This window comes from Ahaetulla prasina, chromosome 6, assembly GCF_028640845.1.
Source record: "Ahaetulla prasina isolate Xishuangbanna chromosome 6, ASM2864084v1, whole genome shotgun sequence".
Taxonomy (NCBI): Eukaryota; Metazoa; Chordata; class Lepidosauria; order Squamata; family Colubridae; genus Ahaetulla; species Ahaetulla prasina.
In genome coordinates this window covers 106,626,263-106,651,149 of record NC_080544.1, presented here as the reverse complement: position 1 = coordinate 106,651,149, position 24,887 = coordinate 106,626,263, and the positions used below count along the sequence as shown (strand labels likewise).

Below are 24,887 nucleotides of genomic sequence, written 5' to 3'. Positions count from 1 at the left end.
AATGGCAACAATATCATATCTGCCCTCATTTAGTTGAATTTCTAATTCACCCTGTTTATTCCTCATACTCTGTGCATTGGTGCATAGACATTTGACTCCATTTGGATTGACCTTGTGTTTGCCCCCATCTTCACCCATATTTTCAATAAATCACTAGAGATGTGTTATGTTCCTTCTTGCTTCAAACGCTCTACCATCATCCCAGTGCCGAAGAAGCCCACCATCAAGGAACTGAATGACTACAGACCAGTTGCTTTAACATCTGTAGTCATGAAAACCTTTGAAAGGCTAGTGCTTTCCTACCTGAAAACCATCACGGATCCGCTGTTAGACCCCTTGCAATTTGCATACCGAGCAAATAGATCAACAGATGATGCTGTTAATATGGCTCTGCACTACATCCTACAACATCTTGAGTCTCCAAAGACCTATGCAAGGGTCCTTTTTGTAGACTTTAGTTCAGCATTCAATACCATCATTCCAGACATTCTTCTAACTAAGCTAAACCAGCTACAGGTACCGGAACAGACTTGTAAGTGGATCACAAGCTTCCTAACAAACAGGAAGCAGCAGGTGAAGCTAAGCAAGATCACATCAAATACTTGTACAATTAGCACAGGGGCCCCCCAAGGCTGTGTGCTCTCCCCACTTCTCTTCTCTCTGTATACCAATGACTGCATCTCCAATGATCCATCTGTTAAGCTACTGAAGTTCGCAGATGACACAACAGTGATTGGTCTCATTCAAGACAATGACGAATCCGCATATAGACGAGAGGTCGAACGACTAGCCTTGTGGTGCAACCAAAACAATCTGGAACTGAACACATTCAAAACCGTAGAAATGGTGGTAGACTTTAGGAAAAACCCTTCCATACTTCCACCTCTCACAATACTTGACAACACAGTATCAACAGTAGAAACCTTCAAATTTCTGGGTTCTATCATATCGCAAGATCTCAAATGGACAGCTAACATCAAAAACATCATTAAAAAAGGACAACAAAGAATGTTCTTTCTGCGCCAACTCAGTAAGCTCAAACTGCCCAAGGAGCTGCTGATCCAATTCTACAGAGGAATTATTGAGTCTGTCATTTGCACCTCTATAACTGTCTGGTTCGGTTCTGCAACCCAACAAGAAAAACACAGACTTCAGAGAATAATTAGAACTGCAGAAAAAATAATGGCTACCAACCTGCCTTCTATTGAGGACCTGTATACTGCACGAATCAAGAAGAGGGCCGTGAAAATATTTGCAGATCCCTCGCATCCTGGACATAAACTGTTTCAACTCCTACCCTCAAAACGACGCTATAGAGCACTGCACACCAGAACAACTAGACACAAGAACAGTTTTTTCCCGAAGGCCATCACTCTACTAAACAAATAATTCCATCAACACTGTCAGACTATTTACTGAATCTGCACTACTATTAATCGTTTCATAGTTCCCATCACCAGTCTCTTTCCACTTATGACTGTATGACTATAACTTGTTGCTGGCAATCCTTATGATTTATATTGATATATTGATCATCAATTGTGTTGTAAATGTTGTACCTTGATGAACGTATCTTTTCTTTTATGTACACTGAGAGCATATGCACCAAGACAAATTCCTTGTGTGTCCAATCACACTTGGCCAATAAAATTCTATTCTATTCTATTCTATTCTATTCTATTCTATTCTATTCTATTCTATTCTATTCTATTCTATTCTATTCTATTCTATTCTATTCTATTCTACTGTCTACATAACCTGTGTTGTTCCTGACTGCCCCTACTTTCTTGCCACCTGTTGGTTTAGTGCACATGGTATGGCACTCACTATTAAATGCTTGGTTTTGCTTGATAGCAGGGCTGATAATCTTACCCATATGTAAGGCTTTCAAGTATCATATTATAGTCCAGTGATGGCGAACCTTTTTGCCATCGCATGCCAAAAGCAGGGGTCACGTGGGGAGCGGGGCCGGTGTCGTGCGTGTGGCCACACCCATAGTTCTATGGACCCAGCCCCTGCACATGTGCACGCAATACCCCCTGCGCTCCCCCTGCTTTTGGCCCGGTGGGCCAGGTAGGCCTGTTTTTTTGCTCTCCGCAGGCTCCAGAGCCTTTCTAGGAGCCTGGGGAGAGCGAAAACGGCCTTCCCCCCCTCCCCAGAGGTCCTCCGGAGGCCTGAAACGGCCTGTTTGCCAACTTCTGGTGGGACCAGAAGGCCTGAAAATCAGCTGGGCCGAAGCTGAGCTCACGCGCCCACCAATATGGCTACGCATGCCATCTTCGGCATGCATACCATAGCTTCACCATCACGGTTATAGTCTATTGTGATTGAGATAAACTATAAAATCTATCCAAACTTGATAAAGATTTCTGTCTCAGACTTCTCATTATTTTAACTTTGTCATCATTTATCTTAATGTGACAATCGAAGACGCTTCGTTAATCCACATTTCGTGATCTAGGATTAATTGAAGAGCTCTCAACTTTATCCCTTCGTTCTATTTGTCTTCCAACAATCAAATCTGACTGACATATTAATTTTTAATTTAACATCCGCCTCTTTCCTTCCCTCCCTCCAGATACTTTCCTGTCTTCTGCAATCATTTTATGCCACTTCAATCATTACAACTTCTTATTCCGGTTTTTCCCCACACTGATATGCTAGTCATAAGGGACGAGGTGGCTCAGTGGCTAAGTTGGCCATGCCCACCCAGTCATTACCCACAGTAGCAACAAATTTCACATTTCACCCCTGGTCAGCTCCACAGATTTTCAATTGGGTTAAGGTCTGGTGAAATGCAAATTTTTTTACTACTGGTTCTGTGGGCGTGGCTTGGTGGGGGTGGGTAACGTGACTAGGTGGGCATAGCCAACTTTTTTTTTTTTTTTAACTTTTAAAAGCACTTTTTCTACAACCTCTTTGGCCGAAGAGGTTGTAGAAAAAATGCTTTTAAAAGGTTCTGACGATCCCAGCTGAGCTGCGTGACCGTCAGAGGCGTTTTTTTTACTTTTAAAAGCATTTTTTCGCACACCCCCAAATGCTTTTAAAAGTAAAAAAAAAACAAAACCTCTGATGATCGCGCGGCTCAGCTGGGCATGGGGGGGGGCAGGAATTTTTGCTACCGTTTCTCCGAACCACCTGCCGCCATCACTACCGGATCAGGTGATCCGGTCCGAACCGGGAACATTTCACCCCTGCTCTGGAGGGCCTCCGGAGCCCGAGGGAGGCAGTTTCTGCCCTTCCAGAGGCTTAAGGAAAGACTCTGGAGTCTGGAGAAGACAAAAACGGGGCCCTCCATTGTGGTGCAGGAGGCCGACTAGGTACGACCACCCAGCAACCAGGCAGAAAACCCATTGCTGAAATTTTTGAAGCCCACTCCTCTAGAGCAGGGGTCTCCAACCTTGCTACTTTAAGACTTGTGGGCTTCAACTCCCAGAGTTCCTCAGCCAGCTTTGCTGGCTGAGGGACTCTGGGAGTTGAAGTCCACAAGTCTTAAAGTTGCCAAGGCTGGAGACCCCTGCTCTATAGATCCTAGCTTAGTTCCTCCCTTGGAAAATTTGTGTGTCTGTTATCTTAGCTATTTCTGCATTTAAATGCCAGGGCCCAGAGTTTGAAGGATTCAAGTGATCTCAAGCTACGTGAGAAAAAAATATATCACATATTTCAATGTTCGCTCATGACGAGGGCTTTCCCAGCCCTTAGAAAACTAGCTGATCAGGAAGAAAATCCTAATCTAATTTTCCCCAAGTTTGTCGACTTGCTTCATCTGGTTACTGAATTAGCCCATCCTGAGGGTTGCACAATGCCTTCGCCCATAATCTCATCAAGCAGATTGGGTTTGCAATAACAAGCTGTCATAAAAGACTAACAAAGGTTCATTGTCAACCAACGCAGCATGATGTAGCATTTCCTTTGTTAGGTCTTTTGCTTAAACCTGCTATGTGAATATTCTTTCTTTATATTGACCATCAATTGTGCTGTAAATGTTGTACCTTGACGAACATATCTTTTCTTTTATGTACACTGAGAGCATATGCACCAAGACAAATTCCTTGTGTGTCCAATCACACTTGGCCAATAAAATTCTATTCTATTCTATTCTATTCTATTCTATTCTATTCTATTCTATTCTATTCTATTCTATTCTATTCTATTCTATTCTATTCTAGGACTATCACTAAGTGTTGTATCTTATGGTTCTTGACAAATATATTTTATTTTTCTTTATGTACACTGAGTGCATATGCACCAAGACAAATTCCTTATGTGTCCAATCACACTTGGCCAATAAAAAATTCTACTCTATTCTATTCTATTCTTTATTGAGAGAAAAGCTAGGATTGCAGCCTTCTTCTTAGTACCTCCCGTAAGCTTGATAGCTTGTCATTTATCAAGAAAAGCAGAACTCATATATTGTGTGGATCCCCATCCTTTTATTCACCTTTCCTAATGCAGGAGAAAGTGTCCCCAAGGTACTTTTTCAGGGGGCAACTGGACTTTCTTGTTTTTTTCTTTTGAAGACGTTTCGCTTCTCATCCAAGAAGCTTCTTCAGGTGTGACAGGATAGTGAAGCTTCGTGGATGAGAAGTGAAATATCTTCAAAAGAAGAAAAAAAAAAACCAAGGAAGTCCAGTTGCCTCCCGAAAAAGCACCTTTGGGACAACCATGACCTGGATGGCTGAGAATCTCTAGAGGCTTTTGGCAGGTAGAAAGTGGTTTGAAGCATCTCTTTCAGGGGTAGTATTCACTTGCTTTCCCTACTGGTTTTTTTTTTTTTAATTTGCATTTATATCCCGCCCTTCTCCGAAGACTCAGGGCGGCTTACACTGTGTCAGGCAATAGTCTTCATCCATTTGTATATTATATACAAAGTCAACTTATTGCCCCCAACAATCTGGGTCCTCATTTTACCTACCTTATAAAGGATGGAAGGCTGAGTCAACCTTGGGCCTGGTGGGACTTGAACCTGCAGTAATTGCAAGCAGCTGTGTTAATAACAGACTGTCTTAGCAGTCTGAGCCACCAGAGGCCCTGGCGAGCGCGCATGCATCTACGCATGCGCCTGGCCTTCCGTGCGTGCGCTTTGCTGGCACGCCCACTTTCCGTGCATGCGCCCAGCCTCAAAAACGTGCCTAAATAGGATGGCATAGAGTTGGGGCGGGTGGGCAGGCCTAACTGTGATTTCCGCTACGGGTTCAGGCGAACTGGTCTGAACCGGCTGAATAGCACCTCTGATCTCCTTCCAGACAATTGCTCCAGAGGTGGGTTTCAGCAGGTTCTGACTAGTTCTGGAGAACCGGTAGCAAAAATTATGAGTAGTTCGGAGAACCGCTAGTAAAAATTCTGACTGGCCCCTCTCTCATCTATTCTCTGCCTCCCAAATCCCAGCTGATCGGGAGGAAATGGGGATTTTGCAATAACTTTCCCCTGGAGTGGGGTAGGAATGAGATTTTATAGTATCCTTCCCCAGGAGTGCGGTAGGAATGGAGATTTTATAGTATCCTTCCCCAGGAGTGGGGTGGGAATGGAGATTTTACAGTATCCTTCTCCTGGAGTGGGGTAGGAATGGAGATTTTACAGTATCCTTCCCATGGAGTGGGGTGGGAATGGAGATTTTACAGTATCCTTCCCCTGCCACACCCACCAAACTACGCCCACAGAACCGGTAGTAAAAATTTTTGAAACCCACCATTGATATTGCTCCCTAACACCCAAATAAGCAGAGATCGCCATCACAATCAATACTAAGCAATGATCGATCAGTAAACAATATCTCAGTCATGGGAACCACCAACTCAGAAAAACAAACAGTAAACAACAACCTAGTTAAAGGAACCACAAAGCAGTACACAACGCTCCCACCAACACTGACAGGGCAAGGTACTCTATATAAACAAAACACAAACCCCTTCTCCCTTCCAGCACTGATGATGTTACCTAGTTGGGTAATGAAACATCTGGAAGAAAACAACCGAGCTTGGAAGCACCAAGAATTCCATAGTACCGACAGATTTTGGAAATTAATATAATATAGTATAATATAATATAATATAATATAATATAGTATAGTATAGTATAGTATAGTATAGTATAGTATAGTATAGTATAGTATAGTATAGTATAGTATAGTATAGTATAATATAATATAATATAATATAATATAATATAATATAATATAATATAATATAATATAATATAATATAATATAATATAATATAACAACAGAGTTGGAAGGGACCTTGGAGGCCTTCTAGTCCAAGCCCCTGCCCAGGCAGGAAACCCTACACCATCTCAGACAGATGGTTATCCAACATCTTCTTAAAAACTTCCAGGGTTGAAGCATTCATAACTTCTGCAGGCAAGTTGTTCCACTTATTAATTGTTCTAACTGTCAGGAAATTTCTCCTTAGTTCTAAGTTGCTTCTTTCTTTGATCAGTTTCCACCCATTGCTTCTTGTTCTACCCTCAGGTGCTTTGGAGAACAGCCCGACTCCCTCTTCTTTGTGGCAACCCCTGAGATATAATTAGATGCTCTTATTCCCAGGTGCCACTGGGGGAGTCCTCCCAGAGAGAGAAAGGGCTATATCCAGAGTTGTCCAAAGCCACAACACACCTTCATAAGGATGAAAACCACCAAGGTGACAAAGACGTTGGCCCTGGGGTGTTTCCAGGCTTCCGAAACGCCACCGAACTCGAATTCTTCCGCCAAGCCCTGCTTGGCCCATGTGCGGTTATCAAACAAAGTAACCAGGGTTTCCTTCTGGGTGAGCTGAAAGGGAAAAAGGGAGAAGGTTAGAGGCACAGTTGAAGGAGTTGAAGTCCACAAGTCTTTAAAGTTGCCAAGGTTGGAGACCCCTGAACTAGAAGACCTCTAAGGTCCCTTCCAACTCTGTTACAGGTAGTCCTCAACCTACAACACTTCATTTAGTAACCGTTCGAAGTTACAACAACACTGATTAAAGGGAATTATGCCCGTTTCTCACACTTACGACTGTTGCAGCATCTCCGTGCTCGTGTGATCGAAATTTAAATGCTTGACACAACTGACTCATATTTATTGACGGCTGCAGTGACACGGTCACCTTTTACGACCATGTGACAAGCAAAGTCAATGGGGCAGTCAGTTTCATTTAACAACCGTGTTATTAACTTGACAACTGCGGCAAGAAAGGTCGTAAAACGAGGCAGAACTGATTTAAGAAATGTCTCGCTTAGCAACAGAAATGTTGGCCTCAATTGTGGTCATAAGTTGAGGACTGTCTGTATTCTGTTGAGTGCAAACATCACACTTCTCTCCAGGAGCATCCAATAGCAAAACATGGAAAAACTAAGGAGAAGAGGAACAGTACAGGTAGTCCTTGAATTACAACCGTTTGTTTAGTGACCGTTCAAAGTTGCAACGGCATTGAAAAAAGTTGCAGCATCCCAGGGTCACATGATCCCCTTTTGCAACGTTCTGACATGCAAAATCAAAAGGGGAAACTGGGTTCACCTAACCATCATGTTATTAATTTAAGAACTGCAGTGATTCACTTAACAACTCTGGCAAGAAAGGTCGTATAATGGGGCAAAACTCACCTAACAACTGTCTTCTTCTTAACTGCAAAAATATTGGCCTCCGTTTTGGCTGTAAGTCAAGGACTACCTGTAATTGCATGAAGCCATATTGGAAAGTCTACTTTGGGGATTCGATACTTACCTGGCCTGCCATGAATTGCCCGAAACCAGGTGGGAAAGTCAGTGTTGCTATGAGGAAGGTGACCAGAGCAGGAAACAGCAAACGCCTACCGAGACCACAAGAAAACAACACAGGGTTACATGACAGCACATCACAACTTGGCTTCCTGCTTCTTCAGAAAAAAACAATGCAGAAAAATTGCAGAAAAAACAATGGCTACCAACCTGCCTTCCACTGAGGACCTGTATACTACACAAACCAAGAAGAGGGCTGTGAAAATATTTACGGACCCCTCACATCCTGGACATAAACTGTTTCAACTCCTACCCTCAAAATGACATTACAGAGCACTGCACAGCAGAACAACTAGACATAAGAACAGTTTTTCCCAAATGCCATCACTCTGCTAAACAAATCATTCCCTCAACATTGTCAAACTATTTACTATTAATCTTGTCATTGTTCTCATCACCCATCTCCTCCCACTTATGACTGTAACTTTGTTGCTTGTATCCTTACAATTTTGATTGTTCCCTGACTGCTTATTTGTTAGCCTATGACTATCATTAAGTGTTGTAGCATTAAGTGTTAAATTTGTCCCCTATGACTATCATTAAGTGTTGTAAGTGTTGTACTTTGATGAAGGTATCTTTTCTTTTATGTACACTGAGAGCCTATGCACCAAGACAAATTCTTTGTGTGTCCAATCACACTTGGCCAATAAAGAATTCTATTCTATTCTATTCTATCGGACCTTTCGTCGTGAGCTCAAAACATATTTATTTATTAAAGCGGGACTGGCATAATTAGTGTTGAATTTTAATTGGGTATTTTTAATATTTTTAAACTTTTAAATCTAAATTTTAATAATCAGCCTTTCAAATTTGCTCTTTTTAAATGTTGTTTTAAATTGTATATATTTTGTTTTTATTTTGGCTGTACACCGCCCTGAGTCCTTCGGGAGAAGGGCGGTATAAAAATTTAATAAATAAATAAATAAATAAAAATATTCTATTTATTTATTTTGTCACAACATCAAATGTGCCCCATTTTGGGCCTAGTAGGCCCTCATGCAGCCTCCTGGGAATAAAAATGGGCTGGGGGGGGGCGCGCTGCACCCCCTGTGCCCCGTTTTGGGCCTAGTAGGCCTCCTTGCAGCCTCCTGGGAGCAAAAAAATGGCTGCAGGAGGCGCACCGCATCCCCCCCACCCCCTGTTTTGGGCCTAGTAGGCCCTCCTGTAGCCTCCTGGGAGTAAAAATGGACTGGGGGGGGGGGTTGCACTGCATCCCCTCTGTGAAGCACGCATGCATGCATGATAAGTGCGCTATCACCGAACCGGTTGTTAAACTGCCAGCATCCCACCACTCTCTAGAGCAGTGATGGTGAACCTTTTCGGCACTCGCGCAGAAATGTAGCACTCGCGCGCGCGTTCATCAAGGCCACATTCCGGAAAAGCCGAACTGCCGGGTTAGGCACGGATACGTGCCTGACGATCAGGTGGCCAGGGTGCGCACACAGGCTGGTTATCGGCACTGCCATGCACACGAAGGGATCGCGCTCCAGAGAAGCTGAACTTCTGGGTTCTGGGGCGCATGCGCACCCGACAATCAGCTGGACAGCGTGCATGCACACACCAGTTTTTGGCACTGCCGTTCACGCAAAGGACAGCTGATCATCGCGTGCGCATGCACGCCAGAACCCCGGAAGACAACCAGGCAAGGCTGCATGTACCGGTTACATGGTTTCACATGCCACTTTGGGCACGCGTGCCATAGGTTTCGCCATCTCAGGCCTAGAGCTTTAAGTCCCTCCAATGATCCAAAAAAGGCAAAGCCTTGTTTGTCTCCCTAACCAATTTGCCCAGACTGGAGAAGCTACTTAGGTAAGCGGTGAAACATTTCCAACCAAAAAGAAAAGAAGTCCAGTTGCCACGATACAATTCCAGACTTTTATCTCACCAGTCATTCCTGCATACTACTAAAGTTTACAGGCTATAGAGTGAAAAGCTCCAGACCCCTCAAATTCAACCCCTCAAGCCCAGCCCACCTGCCCCACTCAGACTGCCCACCCTATTCCTTCCCATTCTGATTTCTCCCTCTCTCTCTCCCCCCACCCTCTCTGTGGGAGGCTCTTATTGTGGTCCACCAGCAGCCTGTGGAGCTGGCAACGGAGTCGGACAGCGATGAGGCTGAGGAAGAGCGTGGGCCAGTCCTGGAGGCTGGGGAAGGCTCGGATGAGGGCTCTGCATCGGAGGCTGAGGTGGGGCCAGGGCCACCGGGGAGTGAGGTGCAGACTCCAGAGCCTCCAAAGCCTGATCATAGTGAGGCAGAGGAACAGGATGAGCCTGTTCCTAATGCACACATGAGAAGAGCTGCCAGAAGGCAGCTCAAGCAAAGAGGACGACTCGGGAGTAGAGCCAAGAGATGATTGGCCCCTCCCATAAGGCTTAAAAGACCAGCAACGGCGTTTGTGCTCTTTCCCGGAAAACAACACTGATAGCTTCGTCTTGTTGCATTTATTTTGTATCTGTGTCTTCTGATCGTTTGCCAAGAAAGGCGTTTGGCAGTTTGCCTAATTGGACCAAGGTTGGTGATAGGACTGAGGAATTGTGTTGGGAGGAATTTGCTTTAATTTAGTTGAACTACGCTGGGAATGAAGTAATTCTCAGCTGTTCAAATAAAGTATGTTTGTTTTTACACTGACTGAGTTTCCTACTACGTACTAGGGCCTGGGTCACAACACCTCTCTTCTCTTTTCCTTTTTGAATACCAGCCTGATCTCTTCCCACAGCTCAATTACTTAAACTACTTTCTGATAGAAAGGCCTTCCTTTCTGAGTCCAGGTTGAGACCCCGCACTGATCCCAAACCTGGGTCTTTGCAGGCCTTACTTTTTCATCAGGAAGCGGTTGATGGTTTTTTGTTTACGCATGAACTGCACAATCTTGCGATTGAAGTAGACAAAGAGGGCTCCCCCGAAGCCGCTGGCGATCCTAAAAGAAAAGAGCGGGAGGTTAGTGGGAGAGGAGAAGGGCCACTGATCTGGGAAGAGGGGGGGTCCTTATCCAGAGGCAGCGGAGGCCCCACTAAAGCGAGCGAACGAGCAAGGCTCACCCAATCACTGCAAAAGCCGGCAGCTCCTGCAGATCGAAGGGGAAGTCGAGCCGGAAGCGGGTTTTGAAAAGAGCCGTGATGGTTTCTGAGGGAAAGAGAACAAGCTGGAGTGAGAACATGACAAGAGTGACAATTCAGACAAAATGTCAAAATGCGTTTGAATATTAGTAGCTCGGGCTGGTAGTTAGGCTGTTGGTTCGAGCTCTGAGCGTGGCAATTTGTTTGCAAACCTTTCCTCACCATTCGAGGAGACGTTGTCAGTGCGTTTTGAGTTGTGCTGCGCTGTGTTTTGACAGATGATCACACCTCAAAACACACTGACGATGTCTCCTCAAATGGTGACAAAATGTTTGCAAGCAAATTGCCAAGCTCAGAGCGCAAACCAACAGCCTCAGATAAAGATTGTTCAGATTTCTGTACCAGGAATACAGGCAGTCCTCAATTTATGACTGTGCAGGTAGTCCTCAACTTACAATTATTCCTTTATGACTGTTCAAAGTTACAAGAGGACTGAAAAAAGCAGTTTAGGATCATTTTCCACGTTGATGACCGTTGCAGCAATCTCATGGTCATAGGATCAAAATTTAGATGCTTGGCAACTGGCATGAATTTATGACGGTTGCAGTGTCCTGGGGTGATGCTCGGCAACTGACTCATATTTATAACGGTTGCAGTGTCCCGGGGTCATGTGATTTTGCGAGCTTCTGACAAGCAAAGTCAAGGGGAAAAGACAGATTTGCTTATCAAATGCATGATTCACTTAACAGATGAGGCGATTCACTTAACAGATGTGACAAAAAGGTCGTAAAACGGGGCAAAACTCACTTAACAACCACACTGCTTAGCAACAGAAATTCTGGGATTCAGTTGCGGTTGTAGATCAAGGACTACCTGTAATTGAATCTGGAATTACGATTAGGAAGTAGTTGCAGACATTAAGCAGGTTGTCGTTTGACTGGATGCAATTTTTCAGCATTTTTACGGCGGTCATTATGTGAACGCTGCAGTTGTTAAGTGAATTTGTGCTTCCCCGATGGGCCTTTTTGGCCGAAACTGGAAGAAAATACCAGAAACCAACATCAAAAATTATGGTCACGTGATCACAGGATGCGGCAAACAGCCATAAAGGTGAGCCCTAAATACGATCACGTGACTACGTGTGTTTGTCTTAACTACAAAACTGAATTATAACTAAGAAGGTCTGTCATAATTTCAAACGGTTGCCAATTTTTAACAGTTGCAAGTCGAGGATTATCTGAATCAAGCAAATGCCCAACTGCCCTTCCTGATGGATGCCCCTACATACAAATATTTAGGCCTCATGGCAATATTTTTACAAATTGGCAACTTAAAATTCTAGTTGGGGAATTGTGGGAGTTGAAGTTCACCCATTCTCAAGTCGCCAATTTGGAAAAACACTATTGTGCACTTCCTCAAGACCATTTACTAAAGACCTTGTTCCTAATCGAGAAATTAAAAACCTTGCCTAGCTCCCTGCAACTCACTTTAACTAATTAAAATGAGGTCAAATTATCCGTAATTCAGTGTGTGATGGGCATCCAGGCTAGGTGAAGTTCTACAGGCCAGGGGTCCACAAACCTGGCAACTTTTAAGACTTGTGGACTTCAACTCCCAGAATTCCTCAGCCAGCCAAGTCTTAAAAGTTGCCAACTGTGGAGACCCCTGCTATAGGCTGACGAAGTTTGGGCAGTCTGATGAATTTTAAGGTTCATCGTTAAGCTATCTTGACTTTAGCAAAACAGGCCAAATACATCAGATTTGGAGGAAAAAAATTATGACCTATGACCTCTCCTCAGACGTGAGCATCACATAAATTAACAACCGGCTCGCCCAGCACCGCAAATGTGATGCTTTGCTTGCGTGCGGAAGCCTTGCACACATGCGCACGGCTTCAAAAACGGCTAAATAGGAGGGCATAGCGCCGGGGCAGGTGGATCAGCCCACCTGCAGCTTGCAACTACCAGTTTGCCTGAACTGGTCTGAACCGGCAGCAGCCCACCACTGCCTCTGCTGCCTTACATCTGGATGGTTGTTTCAAACTTCCGCCCCAAATATACAAGGGCTGAAAAAATATTGACAGACCCCTCACATCCTGGACATAAACACTGTCAATTCCTCCCTTCAAGATGCCACTATAGGGCACTGCATACCAAAACAACTACGCACAAAGACATTTTCCCCCCATGCCATCATTCTGCTAAACACCTAAATTCCCACAACACTCTTTTATTCCTAAGGATATTTACCCATGTAGTAAGGCTGTGTTACCATTATCCTTTTCATCATTCCAATTACCTTCTCCTTTTGGAGGAGTTTTATGGCTTAGCCCATTGTTGTTTCTGTCTTGTGATTTATGATTCTATCTTACGACTGGACGATTTGTCACCTCATTGTTTCTACCTTATGATTTATGATTCTATCTTATGACTTACGATTTATCACTTCTGTTGTTTGTATATACACCGAGAGACACATTCCTTGTGTGTCCAATCACACTTGGCCAATAAAGAAGATTCTATTTAATGGTTTGGCAATATCCCCCAGGCCAGATTTTGGTTACACCTGGATGCCACTTAATCCACTCCTGATATCTTGCAGGAAGAAACCCAGTAGTGGGATTCAGCCGGTTTGGCTGAACCAATAGCGGCAATTGCGGTAGGCCCCGCCCACCCAGATGTAATGCTGTCCTATTTATTTTATTTTATTTTAATTTATTTATTTATTTATTTATTTATTTATTTATTTATTTATTTATTTATTTATTTATTTATTTATTTATTTATTTATTTTGTCGAGTACGTATTAGGTCAGGGGTCTCCAATCTTGGCAACTTTAAAACTTGTGGACTTCAACTCCCAGAATCCCTTAGCCAGCATTGCTGGGATTCTGGGAGTTGAAGTCCACAAGTCTTAAAGTTGCCAAGGTTGGAGACCCCTGTATTAGATAATATATAAAAGTATAAGCATGAATTGAATACATAAAGTGAATAAAATTAAAGGGAACATTAGGACAGGGACGGTAGGCACGCAGGTGCTCTTATGCACGCCCCTTACAGACCTCTTAGGAATGGGGTGAGGTCAACAGTAGACAGTCTTAGGTTAAAGTTTTTGGGGTTTGGGGATTTAGCCACATTTTGGAGGCTATGTGCCTGTGCGAAAGGTGTACACGTGAGCAAAGAGCATGCATGGAAGGCCATGCATGGAAGATGTTGCGTGCGAGCAAAGCGAGAGAGCGCATACGCATCAGGGGTGGGTCCTACTTACCTTTACCACTGGTTCGCAACGGGACTGCTCGCGCGCATGCGCACACTTCTACACATGCGCAGAAACTTCCTGATGACATTCGGGTCAGTGGGCGGAGCCTCCCGACGGTTTTACTACCGGTTCTTGCGAACCGGTCCGAACCAGGGGCAACCCACCACTGGCGCGCACGCTCACTGGTAGGGAAGGTAAGTGAATCCCACTTCTGAAGAAACCACAACGGTACCTTCATCCTTGTTCCACACCGCAAGGACCCGGAAGATGAATGCGCTGAAGGTGGCCGCGAAGAAACCACGCCAATAGTTGCGGACAGCAAAGAAGGTGGAAGTGACTTCGATGCTGAAAAGGACACCTAATGGAGAAAAGAAGAAGAAGAAGAAGAAAAAAAAATGGAAACTACTGAAGGCATCTAAATTCAGCTCCGTTTATCCAGGTTGTCAATTCTGATCCTGGCTGAGGCCATTTTGGAGGCCTCAGGGTTGCCACACAACAGAGGGAGGGTAGAAGTCGCTAGATGGGATTTGTAGCCAAAACAATAAAGTTTTCTCCTGGGAACCAAGGACATTCTCACAGGTGGCTGGCCACGGGAGGAGTGAAGTAACCAAGCAACCAGCCAGCCCCTTGATTGGGTAGTATGGGAGAAAATGGATTTTTAAAAAACTTTTTAATTAGGTGAAAGCCACGGGAATTTCAGAGTCAGCTTTCACTAGTTGTGCCAATATGATGTATCCAATAAATTGTTCTTTGAGGAATTGACCTGCCTCAGAAATCTGCTTTCTCTGGGTGCATTACTTGGAACACTGATACAGGTCTCTTACTCTGTGGGTCAAGCCTTCTACAGAGGAACTATTGAGTCTGCCATCTGAACCTCTAGAACTGTCTGGTTTGGTTCTTCAACTCAACAAGAAGAGACACAGACTTCAGAGGATCATTAGAACTGCAGAAAAAACCCATAGCTACCAACCTGCCTTCCATTGAGGACCTGTATACTGCACGCGTCAAAAAGAGGGCTGTAAAAATATTTACAGATTCCTCACATCCTGGACATAAACTGTTTCAACTCCTATCCTCAAAACGACGCTATAGAGCACTGCACACCAGAACAACTAGACACAAGAACAGTTTTTTCCCAAAGGCCATCACTCTGCTAAGCAAATAATTCCCTCAACACTGTCAAATTATTTACTAAAACTGCACTACTATTAATCTTTTCATCGTTCCCACCACCCACCTCCTTCCACTTATGACTGTAACTTTATGTTTGTATCCTTACGATTTATATTGATATTGTTTCCTGATTGTTTATTTGTACCCTATGACTATCATTAAGTGTTATACCTTATGATTCTTGATGAAGGTATTTTTTCTTTTATGTACACCGAGAGCATATGCACCAAAGACAAATTCCTTGTGTGTCCAATCACACTTGGCCAATAAAGAATTCTAATTCTAAACATTAACCATGTGGTAAGATAAATTTTATCTTACCAATAAATAAATTTGAACCAATAAATTTTACAAACAAACTAACTAACTAACAAATATTAACACCCCCCACACACTGGTATTTTTCCTCACTTTTGAAGTTTATCTTTCCTCACTTTTCCAATACACAAGTGATCCTCGACTTATGACCCTCTCACATTTCCATTGCTAAGTGAGTTTTGCCCCATTTTACAACCTTCCTTGATTCCGTTGTTAAGTAAATCCCTGCAGTTGTTAAGTTAGTAATATGGTTGTTAAGTGAATCTAACTTCCCCATTGACTTTGCTTGTAAGACGGCCACAAAAGGGGATCACATAACCCCAGGACACTGCAACCGTCATAAATACGAGCCAGCTGCCAAGTGTCTGAATTTTGATCACAAATGCAGTCTTAGGGGATGCTGCAACAGTTGTATGTGCGAAAAACAGTCATAAGTCACCTTTTTTTAGCGCTGTTGTAGCTCTGAAGGTCACTAAATGAATGGTTGTAAGTCGAGGACTATCTGTATCCTCTTGGAAAAAAACCACAGTTCACCAGAATGGAGGGGATGAGAGGTGCAGAACCAGTTGTTAAGTTTCTGAGCAGTTTGATGAACTGGTTGTTGGAAGAAATCATTAGGGCAGAGAACTGGTTGTTAAATTATTTGAATCCCACCACTGCACACACCTCAATCATTACAAGATTACGGGTTGGATTGGATGACCTTAGTGGTCTCAGTTCTGAGAGTTGGGGAGGAGTTGAGTAGTGAAGAAGCTTCTTAGATGAGAAGAAAAATCATTTTTAAGAAAAATCAAGGAAGTCCTGTTGATGTTTGGAGAAAAGCGCTCCTGGTTGCCTTAGATTAATTTAATGGCCCTGAAAAATATCTATCTGTTTATTGCGGGAAATTGATGAATAGCCCACTGTGGCTTCATCCATTCTTCTCTTCAAGAAGGAATGACGCACAAAGGCACAGCAGACCACAACTAAAAGATTAGAATGAGCCAGCACTAAAAAAACCCAAGAGTTGCACTTTAAAGGAATTATTTTTAAGCATCCTCCTACTCTTTCGAGATCTCCGTTGGGGTGAAATTGATGGACAGTGTCAATCAAATTTGCAAGGAAGCCTAAATATCAAAAGAAGGAAAGAAGACAACTCCTTCATTCGTGGCAAAGCACGTAGCCTACTCCGAGGTAGCCCATACTTACGGCATCTAAACAACTCCTTTGAAAACGAGCGGTTGCAAATTTGGAGAGTGGATTTGCACCGCAGGAGAAGGGCAGTGCAACAAAATAGAGGAAGCAACAAGGAGGTGCGTAACACACCTAAGGGTAAGGGGGCAGACAGGTAGTCCTCGACTTACACCAATTCATTTAGTGACCGTGCAAAGTTACCACAACACTGGAAAAAAAAGTGACTTTGGGCCATTTTTCACACTTACAACTTTTATTTTTTTATTTTATTTATTTTGTCATAACAATATATGTAGGTATCATACAAAAAGATTATATAATATAATATCTTAGGGGCTGCCACATATCTTAGGGGCTGCCACAAAGAAGAGGGAGTCAGGCTGTTCACCAAAGCACCTGAGGGTAGAACAAGAAGCAATGGGTGGAAACTGGTCAAGGAAAGAAGCAACTTGGAACTAAGGAGAAATTTCCTGACAGTTAGAACAATTAATAAGTGGAACGACTTGCCTTCAGAAGTTGTGAATGCTCCAACACTGGAAATTTTTAAGAAAATGTTGGATAACCATCTGACTGAGATGGTATAGGGTTTCCTGCCTGGGCAGGGGGTTGGACTAGAAGGCCTCCAAGGTCCCTTCCAACTCTGATGTTATGTTATATAAACACATATATGAGTAAATATAAGGAGGTATAAGCATATATGTATGCTTATACCTCCTTATGAAGAAGAAAAGAAAAACAATAGGACAGGAACGGTAGGCACGTTTGTGCATTTATGCACGCCCCTTATGGTCCTCTTAGGAATGGGGTGAGGTCAATAGTAGAGAGTTTCAGGTTGAAGATTTTAGGATTATGGGAAGAGACCACAGAGTCAGGTAAAGTATTCCAAGCACTGATGATTCTGTTACAGAAGTTATATTTTCTGCAATCAAGATTGAAGCGGTTGACATTAAGTTTAAATCTATTGGTTGCTCTAGTATTATTGCAATTGAAGCTGAAGTAGTCTTTAACAGGAAGGACATTACAATAGATGATTCTATGAGTTAAATTTAGGTCTTGTCGAAGGCGACAGAGTTCCAAGTTTTCTAAGCCTAGGAAGTATCCTCATGGTCATGCGATCAAAAATTTGGACACTTGGCAAGTTGACCACGAAGACTCACCAAGACACTGGCTGGGGAATTCTGGGAGTTGAAGTTCAAATTGCCAAGGTTGGTGACCCCCGTGCTCTACACTACCAACCGGAGCTACTAATAATATTCAAAGACATTTCAAAGAGCTTAAAATCTCCAAATCCGCTGGAGGCCGTGAGGAAACTGTTTCCACACAATTTGCCCTTAAATTACAGCAAGTCAAAGGCAGATATAAATATGTTTGCATAAAGTGGCTATTGTTGAAAATAGCTGTATTCTGTTGTGAGGGGAGGCGCCTGGATAGTAAGGCTACTCTTCCACCCTCCCTCCCTCCTTCCCTCCCTCCCATCACAGACCATATCCTGCTCCAGAACTAAATATTTTGACAATGCCAAGCACACACAAGAGGCATGGAGTTTGGAGCAGGGGTGAAATCCAGCAGGTTCTGGAGAACCTATAGCGGAAATTTTGAGCAGTTCAGAGAACCGGCAAATGCCACCTCTGGCTGGCCCCAGAGTGGGGTGGGAATGGGGATTTTGCAGTATCCTTCCCCCAGGAGTGGGGTGGGAATGGAGATTTTGCAGTATCCTTCCCCCAGGAGTGGGGTGCGAATGGAGATTTTGCAATATCCTTCCCCCAGGAGTGGGGTGGGAATGGAGATTTTGCAATATCCTTCCCCCCAGGAGTGAGGTGGGAATGGGAATTTTGCAGTATCCTTTCCCTGGTGTGGGGAGGGAATGGAGATTTTGTAATATCCTTCCCCCAGGAGTGGGGTGGGAATGGAGATTTTGCAATATCCTTCCCCCAGGAGTGAGGTGGGAATGGGGATTTTGCAGTATCCTTTCCCTGGAGTGGGGAGGGAATGGAGATTTTGCAATATCCTTCCCCCAGGAGTGGGGTGCGAATGGAGATTTTGCAATATCCTTCCCCCAGGAGTGGGGAGGGAATGGGGATTTTGCAGTATCCTTCCCCTGCCACGCCAACCAAGCCACGCCACACCCACAGAACCGGTAGTAAAAAAAAAATTGGATTTCACCACTGCATTTAATCCAGGGGTCTGAAACCTTGGCAAGTTTACCACTTGTGGACTTTGACTCCGAGAATTCCTCAGCCAGCGCATGCGCAGGAATTCTGGGAGTTGAAGTCCAGAAGTCGTAAAGTTGCCAAAGTTGCAGACCCTTGATTAATTTTAACCCAAGGAGGTTTAAGCTGGTTACAGAATTCACGACATCCTTCGAATTCATAAGAAAGAAAACGACCCACTAACAGAAGCTTCACGGTAAAGCCACAAAACGTATTCTGACCCACTGAACATGGATGCAAAAAATAAAAAAGCCTACAGCACCCGGTATTCCCAGGCGGTCTCCCATCCAAGTACTAACCAGGCCTGACCCTGCTTAGCTTCCGAGATCAGACGGGATCGGGCGCTTTCAGGGTAGTATGGCCGTAGACAATTAATGAGATTTTTGCTGCGGCTTTTAAGCTGCCTCTCCATACCCTGCTGCAGCAATCAGCAGGACTACAAAGCGGGACCCATCATCCCCTGCCCCCAGGTCCTCCATGCCTCTTGCTGCTGCTGCTGTATTTCTGCGCTGCCCTGCCAAGCCAGGAGGGCCGTTCTAAGCAAGCGGATGCAAAGGGATCTCTCACCCACCTGATCTCACAGTGGGGAAAAAGGACCCTTGCATATTTTCCTGCACGGGCTGCAATTTGCAGGGAAAGTGGAAAGACAGGCTGGGCGGGGAAGGGGAGGGGAAGCAAGGAGCAAAAGTTTTTTTTTAAAATTTTAAATAAAATATTAAATTTTTTTTAAAAAAGCCAGGAGGCAATTTTTTATTTTAAATAAAATATTAAATAAAAATGATTATTAATATTAAATAAATAAATCAAATATTAAAATAAAAAATAAGCCTACAGCACCCAGTATTCCCAGGTGATCTCCCATCCAAGTACTAACCAGGCCTGACTCTGCTTAGCTTCCGAGATCAGGCACGTTCAGGATAGTATGGTCATAGACAATAAACGAGCTCTTTGCTGCGGCTTTTAAGCTCGTGCTGGGCACCCATATAAACTCCAGCATCAGCCTGTCTAAGAGGGGGATGACAGCCTAGACGAGACCATCATCCCCTGCCATCAGAACCCACCACTCCTTTCCTTGCTGCCACCCTAGCCAACGTTTTCTTCAACTCACTGGGCTACTGCAGGTAAGTCCTCGAGTTACGAGCCCAAAAGTTTACGTTGCTCAGTGAAACATTGGTTGAGTTGGACCCGTTTTAAGACTTTCCTTGCCACCGTTGTTAAGCAAATCCTTGCCTTCGTTAAGTGGGCGACACGGTGGTGAAGGGAATCCGGCTTCCCCGTCAACTTTGCTCGTCGCAAACCGGACTCCTTTGATGCTGCAAACCGTCATAAATAGGAGTCAATTGGCAAGCGTCTGCATTTTGATTACAGGACGGCGGGGAGATGCCGCAGCGGGCTTCAGGTATGAAACGGCTGTAAGTCCCTTTTTTCAGTGCCGTTGTAACTTGGAACGGTCACTAAACGAACCGTTGTAAGTCGGGGTGACATGCTCCTGGTTTGGACCGGATCGCCTGATCTGGTAGCTATGGCGGCGGGTGGTTCGGAGAACTGGTAGCAAAAATCCCTGGCTGCGCCACCTGCCCCTGCTGAGCCACGCAATCATCAGAGATTTCTTTTTTACTTTTAAAAGCATTTTTTCTTCAGCCGAAAAAATGCTTTTAAAAGTTAAAAAAAAAACAACCTTTGATGATCCTGCGGCTCAGCTGGGATCATCAGAACTCTTTAAAAGTTTTTTTTAAACAACCTCTTGGGCCCAAGAGGTTGTTAAAAAAAAGCTTTTAAAAGGCTCCTCTGGCAATCCCAGCTGAGTTGCCTGATCATCAGAGGCTTTTAAAAGCATTTTTTACAACCTCTTACAACAGCCTCCGCCCAGGCCCACCCAATCGCCCGTGTCCACTTGACTTCTTGCTGCTTCTTTCGGGCTCACTAAGCCTTTCTTTGCTTCGGCTGCTGCAATCAATTGCATCAGTTAGCAACTGACTCTGCCTGCCTGCAATCCATCTCCTCAGTGAGCAACTCAATCTGCCTGCCTCTAATTGGATAAATAACTGTAGTGGGGGGAGCTTTAAAAATAGTTAACTGGGATTTTTTAAGGAGTTTTTTTTTTTAGACAGCAATTTAAAGTTAAGGAAGTTTTAAATTTAGCTGCTTTTATCTTCTAAAATCTATAAATAAAATAAAATAACAAAATAAAATAAAATATTCGTGCAGCTTTCTGAGCTTTGGTGTGTTTCTGTAGTGTTTCACTCTAACTACACAAACACACAAAATCTCACAAAGCTGTACGTGGCATTTTGTGTATGTGTGAGTCAGTTGTGTTGTGTTGTGTGTGTGTGTAAAGTGTGAAAGTTGGGTTTTGAGCTTTTTGTGGCTGTGTGACGTTCCTGCTCGTTGCAGGGGCCATTTTGGGTGAAGTGCAGCTGCCTTTACATTGTGTGTGAGTCAGTTGTGTTGTGTTGTGTGTGTGTGTACAGTGTGAAAGTTGGTTTTTGAGCTTTTTGTGGCTGTGTGAGGTTCCTGCTTGTTGCAGGGGCCATTTTGGGTGAAGTGCAGCCTTTACATTGTGTACGAGTCAGTTGTGTTGTGTTGTGTGTGTGTAGAGTGTGAAAGCTGGTTTTTGGTACCTCTTATTGTTTTGTATACTTTGTTTATCCTTTTTATTATCTATTGTTATTGGCCACGCCCACCGAGTCATCTGACCACCAAGCCACGCCCACCAATCTAGCCACGCCCACAAAAGCGGTAGGGAAGTTTTTTATAGATTTCACACCTGCTGTAAGCGGAGAACTACCTGTATCCAGGACCACACGCTGCCGTGCAGAGCCGTTCTCAGCCATCCAGGTCATGGTTTTTGTTTTTTGTTTTTTTTACATTTATATCCCGCCCTTCTCCGAAGACTCAGGGCGGCTTACAGTGTATAAGGCAATAGTCTCATTCTATTTGTATATTTACAAAATCAACTTATTGCCCCCCCAACAATCTGGGTCCTCATTTTACCTACCTTATAAAGGATGGAAGGCTGAGTCAACCTTGGGCCGGGCTTGAACCTGCAGTAATTGCAGGCTGCTGTGTTCTAATAACAGGCTACTAACAGCCTGAGCTATCACGGCTCCAAAGGGGCCAAAGTTGGCCATGGTTGTCCCAAAGGTGCTTTTTTCAAGAGGCAGCTGGACTTTCTGGTTTTGTCCTTGAAGACGTTTGGCTTCTCATCCAAGAAGCTTCTTCAACTCTGACCGGATGGTGGGGAATGGAAGGATTTATAGTCCTTGCAGACAGCCGGTCCTTTGCAAGGAATATGAATCTGCAAGGACTATAAATCTGCAAGGAATATAAATTTTTCCATTTCCCTCTGTCCGGTTAGAGTTGAAGAAGCTTCTCGGGGGGGAGAAGTGAAACGTCTTCAAGGAAAAATAAGCCAAGTCCATTTGCCCCTTGGGGAAAAAAAAAAAGAAAAGCTTTGAGATTAAACTTCCCCCTGGCCTACGTCAAGTGCCTGATCTTCGGACCTTCCGTCGTGAGCTAAAAACATACTTATTTATTCAAGTGGGACTGGCATAATAGTTGGTTTTAAATAGGGGTTTTATTAATATTTTTTTAAAAAAAATTTAAATTTAAATTTTGATTATCAGCCTTTTTTTGTAATTTGCTATTTTTTAATTTGGTTTTAATTGTACATAGTCTGTGTTTTATCTTTGGCTGTACACCGCCCTGAGTCCTTCGGGAGAAGGGCGGTATAAAAATTTGATAAATAAATAAAAATAAATAAATAAAAAAATTCCAAATCTGATGCAGCGGGCTTGGAGAAGGAAACGCAGCGCTGCATTTCCTGCACAGGTTGCAATTGGCTAAAAAAAAAAAAAAAAAGATCCAGAACTGGCTGGACCAAGAAGGAGTTTGGGGGAACACGGGTGCAAAAGACCAGCTGCTGAATCCGATCCGTCAGTTTTCGAATGGGAAACGCAGCTCTGCAAGGAGCTGCGTTTTGCAGCAACAATTTAGGATAATCTGGACAAGTGGGGGTAGAGGGAGGAGAAAGGGGTGTATTAAAAAAAAATTTAAAAAAGCCTACAGCACCCGGTATTCCCAGGCGGTCTCCCATCCAAGTACTAACCAGGCCTGACCCTGCTTAGCTTCCGAGATCAGACGGGATCGGGCGCTTTCAGGGTAGTATGGCCGTAGACAATGAATGACATTTTTGCTGTTGCTTTTAAGCTGCCTCTCCATACCCTGCTGCAGCAATCAGCAGGACTACAAAGCGGGACCCATCATCCCCTGCCCCCAGGTCCTCCATGTCTCCTACTGCTGCTGTATTTCTGCGCTGCCCTGCCAAGCCAGGAGGGCCGTTCTAAGCAAGCGGATGCAAAAGGAGCTCTCACCCACCTGATCTCACAGTGGGGCAAAAGGACCCTTGCATATTTTCCTGCATGGGCTGCAAGGGGAAGGGGGAGGGGAAGCTAGGGAGCAAAAGTGTTTCTTTTTTTAATTTTAAATAAAATATTAAATATTTTTTTAAAAAGCCAGGAGGCAATTTTTTTATTTTAAATAAAATATTAAATAAAAAACGATTTAAATAAATAAATAAAACATTAAATAAAAAAAAAGCCTACAGCACCCGGTATTCCCAGGCGGTCTCCCATCCAAGTACTAACCAGGCCTGACCCTGCTTAGCTTCCGAGATCAGACGGGATCGGGCGCTTTCAGGGTAGTATGGCCGTAGACGGTCTACCTAAATGTTTGCTGCGGCTTTTAAGCTGCATCTCGACTTAAACTGACACTTGCAACAATATTAATTGGCATTTGCTGGGTCTACAAGCTTTAACAGAGGACTCCACACACACACACACACACACACACAAACGGTCCATGAAAACAATTAGAAAAAAACCTCTCCTGACTAGGCTTTCATCTCACCCTTCTACATTTTGCAGCAAAAGAAATTTTTCTCTTTTTTCCTGCGCTGACACCTTTGGCTAAAAGTTGCCCAAAGGAACAGGGTGAAAAATTATGGATAAGGCCTCGACCTACAACCGCAATGGAGCCCGACAATTTCTCTTCCTGAGGGAGACACTTGTTAAGGGAGTTGCGCCCTATTTTACGACCTTTTCCCACCTCCGTCGTTCAGCGAATCGCTGCAGTTGTTAAGTTACGAACACGGTCGTTAAGTGAATCTGGCTTCCCCCCCATTGACTTTGCTTGCCAGGAGGTCGCAAAAGGGGATCTCCTGGAGCCCCGGGATGCTGCAACCATCATAAATATGAGTCAGGGGACAGACGTCTGAATTCTGATCGTGTGAGCGCAGTGGTTGGAAATGTGACGAACGGTCGTATGTCCCTTTTTTCAGCGCTTTTGTAACTTTGAACGGTCACTAAATGAACTGTTGTAAGGCGAGGACTACCTGCACTTATCCTTCACCTTGCTTTCTCTTTTCCATTCCCTACTATCTTTATTTCATTTGTATTTTATACTCTGGTTTAATATTTAATATCTAGGGAGATTCTCAGTCATCCAGGTCATGTTGTCACAAAGGTGCTTTTTCAGGAGGCAACTGGACTTTCTTGTTTTTTTCTTTTGAAGACGTTTTGCTTCTCCTCCAAGAAGCTTCTTCAACTCTGACTGGATGGTGGGGAATGGAAGGATTTAGATTCCTTGCAGACAGCTGGTCATTTGCATCCTTTTAGAGAGTTGTTGAGGCCCCTTGGAGGTTTATTTATGTCCTTAGGGTCACCTGAGTGGTGCATATGGATGTGGAGCCTCAGGTTAAGCAGAAAAGCACCCATTGTTGTGGTCCGCCAGCAGCCTGAGGAGCTGGCAACGGAGACAGACAGCGATGAGGCTGAGGAAGAACATGGGCCAGTCCTGGAGGCTGGGGAAGGCCCGGATGAGGGCTCTGCATCAGAGGCAGAGGTGGGACCAGGGCCATTTGGGAGTAATGTGTGGACTCCGGAGCCTC

General features: G+C 44.0%; 1 protein-coding gene, 3 non-coding genes and 1 pseudogene across 5 annotated transcripts in view; all 5 read right to left on the bottom strand.

Annotated features, from left to right (window-relative positions):
• CLCN2 (chloride voltage-gated channel 2) overlaps positions 1–24,887 on the bottom strand; it is a 171,996-nt gene that overhangs the window by 63,448 nt on the left and 83,661 nt on the right. For both annotated transcript variants that reach the window (XM_058188482.1, XM_058188483.1), the window contains exons 8-12: positions 14,299–14,424; positions 10,792–10,876; positions 10,569–10,670; positions 7,700–7,784; positions 6,614–6,769 (exon numbers count right to left, since the gene is read on the bottom strand). In XM_058188482.1, coding sequence (XP_058044465.1) covers positions 6,614–6,769; positions 7,700–7,784; positions 10,569–10,670; positions 10,792–10,876; positions 14,299–14,424 — 554 coding nt within the window. The remainder of the gene's footprint in view (positions 1–6,613; positions 6,770–7,699; positions 7,785–10,568; positions 10,671–10,791; positions 10,877–14,298; positions 14,425–24,887) is intronic.
• Positions 19,191–19,309, bottom strand: LOC131201561 (5S ribosomal RNA). The gene has a single exon (XR_009155926.1). It is a non-coding gene; the product is annotated as a 5S ribosomal RNA (ribosomal RNA).
• On the bottom strand, positions 19,766–19,874 carry LOC131201567 (5S ribosomal RNA; annotated as a pseudogene).
• LOC131201548 (5S ribosomal RNA) lies at positions 23,000–23,118 on the bottom strand. Its single transcript, XR_009155914.1, has one exon. It is a non-coding gene; the product is annotated as a 5S ribosomal RNA (ribosomal RNA).
• Positions 23,538–23,656, bottom strand: LOC131201537 (5S ribosomal RNA). Its single transcript, XR_009155903.1, has one exon. It is a non-coding gene; the product is annotated as a 5S ribosomal RNA (ribosomal RNA).